Source organism: Nuphar pumila, chromosome 6, assembly GCF_984573655.1.
Source record: "Nuphar pumila chromosome 6, dmNupPumi1.hap1.1, whole genome shotgun sequence".
NCBI classification, from domain to species: domain Eukaryota; kingdom Viridiplantae; phylum Streptophyta; class Magnoliopsida; order Nymphaeales; family Nymphaeaceae; genus Nuphar; species Nuphar pumila.
The window spans coordinates 125,437,252-125,452,066 of record NC_143254.1 but is presented as its reverse complement, the minus strand read 5'-3'; the positions used below and the strand labels follow the sequence as shown (position 1 = coordinate 125,452,066).

At 33.9% G+C, this 14,815-nt stretch overlaps 1 protein-coding gene across 5 annotated transcripts in view; it reads left to right on the top strand.

Annotated features, from left to right (window-relative positions):
- Positions 1-10,697, top strand: part of LOC149836076 (serine/threonine-protein kinase BLUS1-like) — a 96,300-nt gene extending 85,603 nt beyond the window's left edge. For 4 of the 5 annotated variants that reach the window (XM_090008978.1, XM_090008975.1, XM_090008976.1 and 1 more), the window contains 3 exons: positions 9,342-9,406; positions 9,533-9,584; positions 9,987-10,697. In XM_090008978.1, coding sequence (XP_089865104.1) covers positions 9,342-9,406; positions 9,533-9,584; positions 9,987-10,073 — 204 coding nt within the window. In that variant the 3' untranslated portion in view covers positions 10,074-10,697. The remainder of the gene's footprint in view (positions 1-9,341; positions 9,407-9,532; positions 9,585-9,986) is intronic. The other variant, XM_090008974.1, reaches the window with a different exon arrangement.
- The last annotated feature ends 4,118 nt before the right edge of the window (positions 10,698-14,815 follow it).

Genomic DNA, 14,815 nt, shown 5'->3' with positions numbered 1-14,815 from the left:
GGAACGCCCCAACGAAATTCTCATATTGGTTCATTTTCATAGGATATGACAAAGTTTTTATGCTGGCTGTCACAGGCCTACTGCAACCCTCCTCCTTTATCCGGGCTTGGGACCGGCAGTGTATAACTACACAGGCGGAGTTAAAATATTTAATAAGTCAATTTAATATTTTTCAAAATTATTTAAAGTAAGAATTAATTTTTGAAAATTCATTAATTTTAAACATGATAGTCATTAATCACTTTAATTATTCATAAATATCATGTACACATATATCTATATCACAAAAGACACATTAATGAATAATAGGCATGAATTTTCAACATTATCAATACCATGAAGAAATAACTCATAAAGGAGTATAAATTATAAAAATATTTTTACGCAACGGAAGATATAAGAAATGATTTCAATCATTTAATAGAGTTTTAAGAAAAGACAAATACTCATAAATCAATTAATTATTACATTTCAGAAGCAATATTGACCACACAACTAATGCATATCCGAACGAATCATGCAATAATTTAGAATCAATGGAAAAATTATTTATGAACTAATTTTAAGAAATCCTTTCAAGAGATAACAATGAAAAATTTCCAAGAACACATGCTTAGAAAACTAACTCATAAAACAAACAATATTTCAAAGAAATGTCACAAAGGCTATAATGCGATATCAATACGAAAGTGATCCCTTATGGACCAAGGAAAAACACCCAATGAAAATACACATCAACAACTCACAAAGTAAAAATAATATATCCTTCATTAACAAATGCTTAGAAAGCATTAATTAAACTTATGCAAAACACACAAGACAATCAATCATAAAACATATTTAAAAAATCCTTAATCATGCAACTAAAGCATATTCAATGCAAAATGCATGAAAACATTTCAATAACCATTTCTTATACAAGAGCAAATGAGTTTAGAAAAATTACGAAGAGATTTAAAAATCTCATATAACACAATGAATGATATTTGCAAATCTTAACACTAGTTTGACCACCATAAACAATTACCTCACTAGACCTCCAATCTTTAAAAATCAAGTGTATCAACGACTAGAACAAAGCATAATCATAATGTCACTAAAGGGCTAAAACACACAAAACAATGTGAATAACCAACATCTCTTGTCTTCATATAATGACACTTAAAACAAGTGTATCATTGACTAGATCAAGAGTACAGTGGGTGAACATAACTCACCACGTTGAAGAACAATATCTCTTGTCTACATAAAATGACACTTAAAATAATTGTATCAACGACTAAAACAAGAGTATAATCTCAATACCACTTATAGGCAAAACAAACACATAAAAGTGAATAAACATCTCTTGTCTACATATAATGATACTCAAAATAAGTGTATCAACTACTAGAACAAGAGTATAATCTCAATGCCACTTATGAGTTAAACAAACACACAAAAGTGTGAACAAATATCTCTTGTTTACATATAATGACACTTAGATACGAGGCATAACATGTGGAAACTGTAACGACCCCAACTCATACCCCTTGAAAATACAGATTTTTTTTTTAAATCATTACGGAAACATTTTCAGAGACTCGGGGCCTTTACAGTTCCACTCACCATTGGATAACCCAACCAACCACAACGGATCTTACATTTGTCATCCATACCATACCAAACCAAACAAAACTTTTATTGAATAATTAATGATAGGTCTTGAGACAATTGCATAAGGAAATTCAGAGTGCATAAACAATTGAATGTAAAAGAAAAGTAAAGAAAAGCAGAGCCACGTTGTCCATCTGTGAAGCAGTCTAGCAAACGTGTATCACTCATAGCTCTCTTAGAAGCGAGTCATTTCACTGATCCTTTGCATTTGTGAAAGACCACAGAAATATGGTGTCTGAAATCCGAGAAATTCTGCGTATGAATCCATCTAATGAATTAAATGAGCATAAAGAATACACATAAGAATTCATACAATATTTTTTGCGAAATGCATTTATGACAAATTCATAATTCGATTAAGCATTCATGCAATAAAGACAATTATTAAGTATAAGAGAACATTTAATAAGTAACAAAGATCACAATTTAAGCAATACAATCATTTAACATGCATTAGGGAACAACATTAAGCATTCACCAACATTTAACAGTTAAGAGAACAGGTAAACATGCATGATCTAATGCATAACAAGAATATGCATGATTTATGTGCAATGCATGAACACTTTATTATCTTTCCTTAAAGTTTTTTTTCCATATGCATGCCTTATAATACACACAATTTAAGTTTCTCTTTTTAATTACCGTTGCCCGCGGATACACCAAACGGGTAAAAACCCTGAGATCAAGTTAGGTTCCCAGGGTAGCTTAGCACATAATTTTTATTTTATTACTGGGTTTCAAATTTAACCCTCGATCGATATCAGGAAACAACACCATCCATCGAAACATTGAAAATCAACATTCAATGTCGGAGACACCATGAAAATCAGCATCCATTGGTGTCATTTTCTTGTTACCAAAACAACAGCTGTGTCTACACACCACCTCCAGGAAAAATGACTAACTCTCCCTAAAACCGTGACCAGAAAAAAGAACCTAAATATCGGGTTCAGGGGCAAAAACAATGCACACAAAGTTTTTGTATCCTTTTGGTTTTCCCAAAACCGCAATTCCAAGAGTCTCGTACTCCCGACGAGACATCTTAGAAAGTACATTACACTATTTTTTTATTTTTATTAAATTATTATTATCTCATTTCTTTAATTTGCAATTCAACATGCAAACAAAGGCAACAACTCGCATCTACCCCTGCGAGAGCCATCACGGGACTCCTGCCCGTAGAAACACATAGAACAGTGCAATGCAATGCAATAAAAATAAATGTGGTTTTTGCGATGCATTTAACAGTAAATAAAGAAGGAGCATCTAGTGCTCAAGGCTCTTCAGACCTGCGATGATCCACTTGTATCATCGATGCACCATAAGCAAACGCCAAAGCAATATGCCACTTATGACACAAATTACATGCCTTCCAAATGCACATTCATATATTCAATATATTCAACTCTTTAGCTATGCACATGGCACAAAAATATTCATAAGCATGTTTTATTTCTTTTCGTGTGCTAATGACAAATACAAGCTTACACATACTCATATCACCTTCTTACTTGCATTGCAGACACATACTCACCTCAAAGCCTAACTTTCTTAAGTGTACATACCCTGTCAATGCATGCTTTTTTTTTTAATATGCACATATATATATATATATATAAGTTCATAGTGTATTCATAACTACCTATGCAATGTTTTCGTCTGAATATACATATCCATTGCATGCTCCCACTTGGTTTATGTATGCAAGTGTACTTGAAACAACCTCGAAACAACCTATTACTCAAGTATGTCATATCAAATCATGGTATGTGGGAAAAATTGTAACCATAACATATATTATAATCAAAATTCATGCTCTTAACAAAATCTGGAAACCTTCATACAAATTTAAGGCAAAATTTCAGATTCACACAACACCCAGTATTAAATATATAACAAATTTCTTTCTTTCTTTTTTTTTGCTGTCCAACCGAGCCACTCGGCTGAGCACAACCGGTATGACAGGCCGGGCCAGCTGAATGGATTCAGCTGGGCCTGCGGCCTATCAAAGCGTAGCTATACTTGGTCACGCCTGACCAGCCGAGCTGCACTCGGCTGGCCTGCTGCCCAGGCCTACTGCGCCCTCTCTTCTTCTTTTTGATAAGAGCACTGTACCCATATTGACTTAAGTAGGCACCTGTACAATGAGACAATTATGAAACATTACGCTGTTCAAGCATAACATAACATGTCTGGCCTATGCATACTATTACCCATGTACATGTATAACTAAGTGCAGGCTTGTAGAGTATCATTCCTTTGCATGTAGCAGTCAACTAAATTAGCACGCTAAGTCTGGAAATTAAAAACACACGACTGAATGCACTTTTATATATATATATATATATATATATATATTAAAAAACTATGACCCAGGCGGCTGGGGCTAAACCCAAACAGTACCCAGAATGCCTTTGGCATGCAGGCTGGTCCGGTTGAACCCAGCCTGCTGCATCTAAACAGGTGCAGCAGCTGCTGCCCATCCTACTTAACAGGGCAGGCTTCATCCGCTGTGCTCAGCAGGGTGCAGTGCCCAGCTGTTCATCCAAAAGAAGGTAGCCGGCTGGGGGTTTGCAGACCCCAGCCAGGCTACATAAGCCTGCTGTTTTGTTTTTTTTACCATGTTAAAAGTAATGGCAGCTCCCATGTGCCAGCGAAATTTGATCCTGAGGCTTCAGCTTTACACAGGACCCTGCTGACCATGTGGGTAACCAATGCGGTGGTAAAACCACAGACACAATGTGTTGGGCATGTATCTGGTTAGACACTTTTCCAAGTATCATCGGATTAACAAAATGTTCTTCTTGTCCTTGCTGTTATTAAAAAACAACACCTTAGCAATATATATATATATATATATATATATATATATATATATATATTGATGCCATGCCTGATAGTTTTAACGCAAATGACATTAAGTTCATACAAGAACATAATAAAAATATAAGAATTTAACAGTGGCCTATATCTTTTATTCCTTGAAACTTACACGTATTTGGAAGATTAATAAGTTGAATATATGTGTTCAGATGATGATTCACACAGGATATATCAACATAATAAAAATATGAGAATATCTTAGCTTCTTTATCTAGTCTTCCTTTTTCAGAATTTGGAGTCAAGACGATGTGGTACATTAATCACAACATTGAAATCTTTACAAAACATAAGGAAGAGGGATGCAATTACACTCATATGCGGTTTTATTTTGAAAAAGTGTTCAAACAAAAAAAATAGTGTTAATTTCAACCATGGATCATTAGGGTGACTATTAAAATTTACCCTCTTCCCATTGGATTCACTAAACTATTGCATAAAAACGAATATGTGCTCTTTTTCTCATTCGAGATCAAAAGGGAAACCCGTACCTTAACCGAAGATCGAAAAAAAGACGAAAAAAGGATGGTTGCAAGCACCGGACGGCTGGAGATGAGGAGATCTCCTTCTTCTTCCTCCTCTCTTTCTCTCTTCTTTTCTCTCCTCTCTCTCTCCCTCTTTCTCTTTCTTCTCTCTCTTTCTCTTTTCTTTCTTTCCTCTCTTTCTTTTCCCCTTTCCCCCCTTTTTTTTCTTTTATAAAGTGAGGGAGAGGGGGTGACGTTCCCCCTTCTCCAGCCCTTTCTAAAAAGGCTATGAGAACTCTCCCCTAGTTTCAAAATTTTTAGAAACTTCCCATGTTGACTTTTTTCCACATTTGGTATATTTATTTATTTTTAACTTACCAATTCTTTTAAAACTCTCATAGCATCTCTTAAGTAAGAATAAGGGGTCCTACTTAGCCCTAAACTGTATTTTCGGAATTAATAAAATTAATTTAATAATTAATTATTTAATAATTATTTAATAATTAATTATTTAATAATTAATTAATAATTAATTAAATAAATTTTGAATTTCCAAAGTTAGTTTAATTACTCTAGGAGTCTTTTTTTTTTATCCCTAACTAACTTTATTTTAAAGTTTTAAACTGAATTTAAAGCTAAATTGTTTTTGGACGTGGATTTGGATCTGGATCCCGATCTAAAAATAAAATCCATATCCAAAACAAAATTGGATCAAAATCTGGATTGACTCAGATTAAAGTAGGTCTTAAATAAGATCCAAATCCATAATAATTCAGATCATATGCCTTGGATCCAATCCGATCCAGTTTTGGATCCAGTTCGCGAAACTGCTAAATTTTCATAAAAACGTAATTTTCGGGCAAACCGGGACTCAAATTCAGAAAAGTAAAATATCGTTGTGCTCAGAATTCTAAGACGCATCCAACGACATATTACACAAATATCAATTTCCGAACTTCGCCCGAAAATAACTTGAATTTCGCTTGAATTTAAAAGTCGAAAATAAAACTCTTTCTCACGCTTCGTTTGGCTCGCCTCGACCTTGTCGATGAGACCTGAGTCAAGCCCAGACTCAAAGACTTCAGTCTAAAAATTGAGCCTCAAACAATTTTTTTCACAGACTTAGCCAAATTTTTGACAAAAATCAAATTTAACTAAGTATGAAAATACGCGATGTTACAGAAACACAAGAGGTAAGAGAGCTTGTAATGAAAAACAAACTAATGTCATCAAGAAGAATTAATACTGTAACAATGGCTACACAAATAAATGAGTAGTAAAACACACTCATAGAGACCGAGGTCAATCACGTGCTAGTTAGACACATGCCTATACTGATAAGATGACACGAGTTGCACACACAACTCACCCCAACGACCAACTCGGATTTCCAACAATAATGAGTTCAGAGGTCAATCAACCATCAATCAAACCCAAGGCAAATGACAATACATCACTCATAAACTTGAGAATCTAGATTTGATAAGATGACATGAGGTGCATGTATAACTCACCTCAACGGCTAACCCTAACCCAATAATAACAAAGCCAAAAACAAATGATGCATACAACAACAACAACAACAACGCCTTCATCCCAAAACAATTGGGGTCGGCGATATGAACCAAAAAAGAAAATCATTCTGGGTCTTCCACATGAATCCTTCTCCTCCAATCATTTCTATCCAATGCCATGTCCTCGGTGAGGTTCAAAGCATTCATATCCTTTCCTATCATCTCCATCCAAGTATTCCTAGTTCTATCCCGACCTCTTTTAACTAATATATTTTCCCATTTCTCCATCCTTCTAACTGGAGCATCATTAGGCCTTCGCCGAATATGTCTAAACCACTGTAAACGATTCTCTCTCATCTTATTTTCAATGGGTTCAACACCTACCTTCTTATGTATCTCCTCGTTCTGAATCTTATCTTTTATTGTATTTCCACACATCCATCTAAGCATGCGCATACACTCATTTTTTTTAAAATGATGCATGCATATAAAAATATGTGATAAACAAATCAAATTCCATAAAAAAGGTAGTATATACTCACGAAAATCAATTTCCAAATGAGTGAGTTCGTATATAGTAACCAATTTGAAAAGACAAAGTTTCAAATTAAATCCAATAAAGGAGATGAATCTTAGAATGAATATAGTGTAATCATATGCACAACAATATATCACATGTAATTTTTACAACTTTGAATAGGCAAACAAGAATCATGCTCAATATATGCAATGTACATAGAGGAGATGAAGTTTTGAGAATTCTTTAAAATGAAATCATAAATCCATCAATCAAGGAACAAGTGTACTAAGGCACGCCACATACAAAAGATCCAATAACTCTCAATAAAGAGATGAACAATATATATGATTTTATTAAAAAGAAGCTTTTAAGAAATTATATTTAAATCATTAGTCTACTATGAGACAATTAAAAACAAACATATAAAGATTCTCACTCTCACAGCTCAAACAAGAGGCAAACACGAAATCACAAATAAAGAAACATAAGCACAATATCTACTTAGGAGCTTAAAAGAACACTAAAAAATATAATTTTTATTCAAGATGAAATGCACACAAAATGCATAATATGTTCAAAATTATTAAAACATGCATTTAGACATATGATGACAAACCATAATTATCCCATCAATAGTAATCATATAGACTACTTATAGCATATACCTAGGAATATAATGTAAGAATTCCTTAATATACAAGCCATTAATTTTTAGAATAAATTTTACTTAATAAGGTATTTTAAAAAGGAGGCAATATCACTTATATATGGAGTAATACATTCATGTGATGATAGAAGGATCTTATGAGAGCATAGAAAATATCTGTGTTATCACTAATGACAATATTTATGCGAAAAATCTCTAAGATTCATAATCTTAATCAAGGAGTTTACACAAAATTCATGCTTTGGTCACACAATTAAAACTCATTAAGGAAACATCATGATACATTAAAAAATCTCAAAGATAAACCATGAATACACATATGGGCATAATAACAAGCATACACATGTATACACATATGTTAAAAGACATTCAAAAGGAAAATACAACATAAAATTTAATGTTTTGCAAAACATGAAATACATATAAGATTTTAAGAAACCACATATTCTTGTAAAATATAATTTTTCAACATACATATTTATAATCTAAAACATATACTTCATATATCAAAGGACAACAATTTCTAATTTCAAAAAAAGATGTTTTAATATAATCATTTAAAAATGCCTACCACATATATGAAACCAAAAGGGGCCAAAGGTACATATCGGAATGCGAAGAACTTGAATCCATACCATACGAATCTTTTTCAAGACCACGATGCCTTCCTTTGATACCATGTCATGAAAATGACACGAATCCTGATGCACTCCATAATGGATACTAAGAACAAAAAATGCAATGTATTTGAATACATATTCACCATAGAAGTAACAATGGAGAAAAAGAATTATAAAATAAATAATTTCATTAAGAATGAAATTCAAATAATATAAAAAAAACACAAAATTACAAACCTCACTACAAATACTTAAACACTCAAAAGCCTAAAAACTACCCATCACTCTCTAACCATACAAGGCACACACACATCCCTATTTATAGGGAAAAAGAAGAGGGAGAAATAGAGGAAAGAGGGGACCACTTCTAGACGTTGGACTAGCCTCCAATGGCTAGAAATAGTGAACCTAGGTTGACTAAGATATATATATTTATATATTATATATAAATATTATATAATATATTATATTAATATATATACATGCGTATATATACACAAATGAGTACATCTATCTTAACAATGACATGTCAGATGAATTTCTGTGTTTGTATCTGTAATGAAACAACCTCCAAAAGGTATAAATATTTCGATAGGCACTAAGGCCAAGCACAAGTCACAATTTCAAAAGGTCAAGCCACCAAGGGCTAATACAATTTTACAATAATCACAAGAGATCACACATAAAAAATATTATTTTTGTTAATAAAATGCTCTTAGTGAGCATGCTAAACAATGGGCAGATGCCCATATAGATATGCAAAGACTATAGAGCAAGAGGGAGACAACTGGCCGTTAGGCTTGCCTAATGGCTAGTCTAACTAGCAGTTAGACTAGCTGTTAGGCATTCCTAACGGCTAGCTCAACAGCTAGCTCCCAAAAAAATAAATAAATAAATGTAAATACATGATAAATAATATATGTTTATATATGTATATACATATACATTCTACTAATGTGTATATATATATAACAGTATCATCATATTGACTTTAGCTATTCTGATTCTTTTTGGCAGAATGAAGCAGCAACGTCTGAAAGAGAGCGACTATTGCTGTTTAAGATTTCAGAGCTGCAAAATAGGTGCTTTGCAATTAACTACCCCATGTATCATGTTTAGATTATTCTCATTTCTTGCAGACAAAAAAGGAACAAGTTGTGATGAATTGAGGACAGTAAATTATAACATTATCATCATTCCTTATGCAGGGTCTTGAATTTAACTGATGAAATCACAAAAGAAAGGGCAAAATACGTGCATGTAAGCTGGAGTCTTCTTTTTTTTTCAGTTTTGAGTTTTAAATCCTTTCAGAATCCCCTGTTAAATAATAAAGAACCCTGTTTGTTTCTATCCTTCCAACTTAGCTTAAAATAATTGAAATGACGTGAATTCCCTATCTGTAAAGATTTGTCTTGATAATTATTCTTGTTTAGGTGTTCTGCAAGAAATCATAGTTCTATTCCTGTTCAAAATAGCAACCTGGTCTTTTTTGGAAAAAACAAATGGCAATCTGTTGGAAAACTAAACATGTAACATTTGGTGTATTATGTATTATGAACTTACCTGTCTCATTTTAATGTGGTAGAATGAAGGTATAAATGGTTTCCCATAAAGATTCATGAGTCGCCTATAATGCCTACATTGATCTGTTTGTTGTGCCAGTTACAGCAGCAGCTAAATGGCATCCCTAACCCAGAAAAGGTTGGACCAGGAATGGAGGAAAATCATACATCAGAAACCAAGTTATAGAAAATGGAAGTTTTCTTGTGTTTCAGTTTCGGGTAATAGGGTTCCTTTCTGAGATCAATTTCTTTTCAAGGCCAGGCCATGATTGTTCTAACTCAGTGGCTATATTCTGCCATGTCAAGGGTACAATTTTTGGAAGCCATTGTTTCTCATTTGCTGGATATGTTCCTCCTCAACTATTTATTGAAGGTTTCAGTGATTGAGAAATTAACATTCACAGCCTCATCAGAAACGATAGTATCCTCCTGGAGGCATTTCGTCTAGAAGACAACTGCTTGAGCCCACTGGTTCTTTTCTGTTGCAGTTGCAGGTTTTCCAAAAATTGCAGCAATGAAGAGCATGGTCTGAATCCAATCAAGCAATTGATCCATCAGTGTTGACGTTTTGGCCAGCAGGTATTTGTGATGATTCTCATAAATGGTTGGCAGATAAGCTGCTCTGAGCATGCAGTGAGGTTTTTCTGTAGACATATAATGATAAAGGTTGATCCTGGACAAGGGGTGTGATTGTGTTCACTATTGTAATTTTGATCTATTTAAGTTGTCTGTTTTTCTGTGGGTTAGGTTCATGTTCATAAAGTGAATTTGAATATTATTTATTTAAAGTGTAGAACCATATGTGACCCCATGGCTGAGCCAAATCTCATCAAGGAGCATGAAAAGTGAGAAAAAGAGGTGGGGGTGGGTGGATAGGGAGGACATGGATTATACTTTGATCTCAGATGGGCCCACAACAGTCCAACATTAATGATACTAGCATTTAAAGTTTAAACACTTCTAGAAAGTTGGCTTTCAAAAGTGTCACCATACAGGAGTGCTTGCCTTGATAATCCGATCAGCAATATGAACTGAAAGATGAATTCTAGAGTTGGATATTCAAGCCTCCTCGTAGATAGGACAGTCAACGGGTCAGATCAGGATCTAATCGGGATCGACCCTAATCTGCTCATGCAAGTAACAATCGGGTTGAGGTTGGGTTCAGATAGTTATTGGGTCACTTGAAATTTGACCAGATTTGTTTTCAAGTTCTCAAACCTGCATTTGGGTTGAGGGGAAACCCCAGTTCAGGTGGGTCTCGGAAGAGATTAACGCCCTGCTTGTGGCCCACCTCCAAGTGGTTAAAACCCCTGGACTGCCCGCGTTGCCCACCAGGGGCCTACTGCGTTGGCCTTAAGGTAAGGGATTCCCACCCTTGGGGGCAGTGACCCACATAGCCAGGTGTGTGGAGCCCTTGTGCACATGCATATTCACACAGACATAATTTTCACAGCGCAATTAGGGGTCTCAACGGGTCTAACCTCTATTAAAATTGGTGGGTCCAAACCCGGATCAAACTAAGTGATGTGGGGGTATCAAATCCAGATTTGGATCCAGCCGGATTTTTCATAAGAAAAAACATACCTGGATTCGATAAGAATTACATAAACTCTTAATTGTAATTCAGGTCAAACCTGGGTTTGGTACAAATTTTCGTAAACCATTCCTGACCCATTTAATAATTGGACCTCATGAGTCTGACTTAAATAGTTAATCGGACCCCTTTCTTTGTAACTAAACCTTGACCCTATAGGCTAGGATTGGGTATGGGTCAGGATCGGGTCATACCTGATCCGTTGACACCCCTAAGTGCAATCATATGGAATGGTTAGAGGAAAAAGATAGGATATTGTAAACCAAGGTAATGCCATTAACAATGATACGAGCAAGAAAGATTACAACAATTACTCTCAAACACTTCCACAATCACGGGCACGTTTGGAAGAGAGAAAACTTTCATAGAAAAAGAAAGTTTTGCTTATCAGAGTTTTTGATATGGGAAGTTTTTCAAAAGATAGTTTTTTGCTTGTTTGGGTAGCATGAGAAAAATAGAGTGGGAAAATGTGAAAAAATGAGGGCGAGGAGGAGGATGGTGGTGGTGTAATATTGTATATTTTTATACTTAGTTAAATTCATAGATTTTTGAAACTTTGTCTAAGTGTTGTAAAAAAATCAATAAATACTTGATTTTAGGTGACGTCAATTGAATCTGGGTTTGGTCCAAGTCTAATTGACAAAACTTAAATAAGCTAACTGAAATGTAAAAAAAAAACTTTTATTTTTGACCTTTACAATCAAGTGAAGTTTGAGTTAAATCCGGAGGTGAAATTTGAGTTATATATCGTTAGATGTGCCTCAAAATTCTGAGTTCAACGATATTTTATTTTTTTGAATTCGGGCTACAGTTGGCCCAAAAATCATTTTTTTTTTCAAAAAAGGCACGTCTCAATGGAACCGGGTTTGGGTTGGATCAGATTTGATTTGATCCATATGATCCAAGTTAATATGGATCTAGACTCAGTCCAAGACCCATATTACTTAGGATCTGATTCAGTTCAAGATTCATATGGATTTGGATTTCAGATTTGGATCCATATCCAAAATCCAGGTCCAATGAAATTAAAGTTTTAAATTCAATATAAAGGTTTAATTTAAGGAAAATTCGAAGTTAAGAAGACTCCCAGAGGGATAAGTCACCCTTTGAAACTTTTTGGATATTTATTATTTAATAAATAATTAATTAATTCCAAAATTTTATTCTTGATATGGTAGAGTTCTATATTTGTGGAACTCTACCCAGAATTAGGGATTCTAGAAGAGCCCACATGTAGTAAAAAGTAAAAACAATAAAGTAATAAATTTGTTAAAAAAGTAAAAATGAGGTTAGAGATAGAGTTTTACCTCCAAGCCAAATGAGTGAGAATTTCGAGAAGTACTTCACCATCTCTCTAAAAGACAAAAATAATAATTTAATATATATATATATATAAGGGTCTAACTCGCCTCTCTCTCTAGGTTTTGTTTTAGTGAGAGAGAAAAGGAAGAAGGAAAAATAAAGAAAAGAAAAAAAAAGAGAGAGAAAGGGAAAAGAGGAAGGAAAGAAAGAAGAAGAAGAAGAAGAAGGAAGAGGGTTTCTTTGTGTTTCGATCATCCAACGTTATTTTTTGATCTTTTTTCATCTCTGATCGAAGGTATGGATTCTTCTAACGATTTAAATGGGAGAAACGGCCTAAGTCGAACTCATCTGATGTTTTGGTGGAAAAGAAAGGGGGAAACCTGATTTTTTTATGAGTATATATTTTTATATACATGTAGAACTTCATGGCTTCGAATTCATATATGCTTATATGGCTTAACATATATATATATATATATAGGTGTTGATTTGCACCCATGATGGTCGATTTTTTTTATGCATCAAATATGTAAAGGTTTGGGATTTCATATACTGATTTGCTATGTATGATGGTATTTTTTTTGTATATGCATCGAAAGAGGACAAAGAATACAATATACATGTTCTTATAGATCAGATCTGCCATATGTACAGGTGGGCAAGTCTAGACAGACTTGTCTAACATCACATGTGGACAAATTTGTTCGGCAGTACCGATGAGCAGATCTATTCGGATACATACCTGGACAGATCTGTTCGGATACATACTTGGACAGATCTACCGACATACACATATGCGCAGATCTAGTCTCGATATACTAGTTTTAAAACTGCCTTTAAATTTTGCTTGAAAAAGTCTGCTTCTCATACCCATATATTTGATTTCTTTTATTTCATAACATTAGTTTAGTTTATATATATATATGCAGGACTAACTGCACACTCGGCTGGCCTATCTAGATTTTGTTTTGAACTAGATCTTATCCAAAACCAGATTTGTGTAAAGCCTCAATTGTCAATTGATGTCTGTTAAAAAAAAATTGTATGGTTGTAAGTCTCATGTAGAGTTTGGAATAGACAAACCTGCTCTTTACTTTTCATATAGTATCCACATTAGGTTCACGTCATTGAGCATGTGTTCGAATTTCCTCTATTAACAATGCATGTCTTGACTAATCAAGCATTGATTTATTTTTTTTTGTATTGATCCATGATCATGTTGGTTCATTTTGAAATCTGATCTGCATACTATATGATTGTTATCAGATTGTTATATAGCCATTTTTCGGACTGTTATATGACTAATTATTGGATTGTCATAAGGCTGATTTTTTAACCTATACATGGTTGTTTTTTTTGCTTGTTACATGATAGACTTTTGGCTTGTTATATAGCTAATTTTCAGAATTGGTTAAATACATATAGATGTGACTGTTCATGTATGTCATGATAAGACTGTTTATGCTTTATAAAATGTCACAAAATGCATGCTTCTATATGACTGTTATGCATACTTTTACATGACTGTCATGACTTATGAATGTTGATAAAAAAACATGTTGTGTGACTGATTATGCATGCTTGTATATGATTGTTCATGTGTCATAAAATGTTACAAAATTTTGATATAGTTAAGTGTCGTAAAGAGACACCACATATTTGTAGAAATCAATATGAGACTGCATATGGTTATCGCCTGGAACTGGTATGATTTTGCCTAAGCCCAATCGATTGCCAATAAGGTCTCAGTGTTGTCTCAGGTACGAGAAGCATAGCTTTGAGCTTGGTATGTTTTGATTGGTAACTCGAGCATGCTCAAATTTGGTAAAAATGTGGTTGTTTATGTATGCTCATGAACTTTAATATTATGATGGCTTAAATATGCATATAGTAAACACGTGAATTCTGAAATTACATTGTTGTTGCATTAGCATAATTATGTGCACGTTTACATGTTATGCATCAGATGAATCATGAAAATAAAAATGTATATTATAGGCATGTGTTCATATGCATATGTAAATTGTTTATTC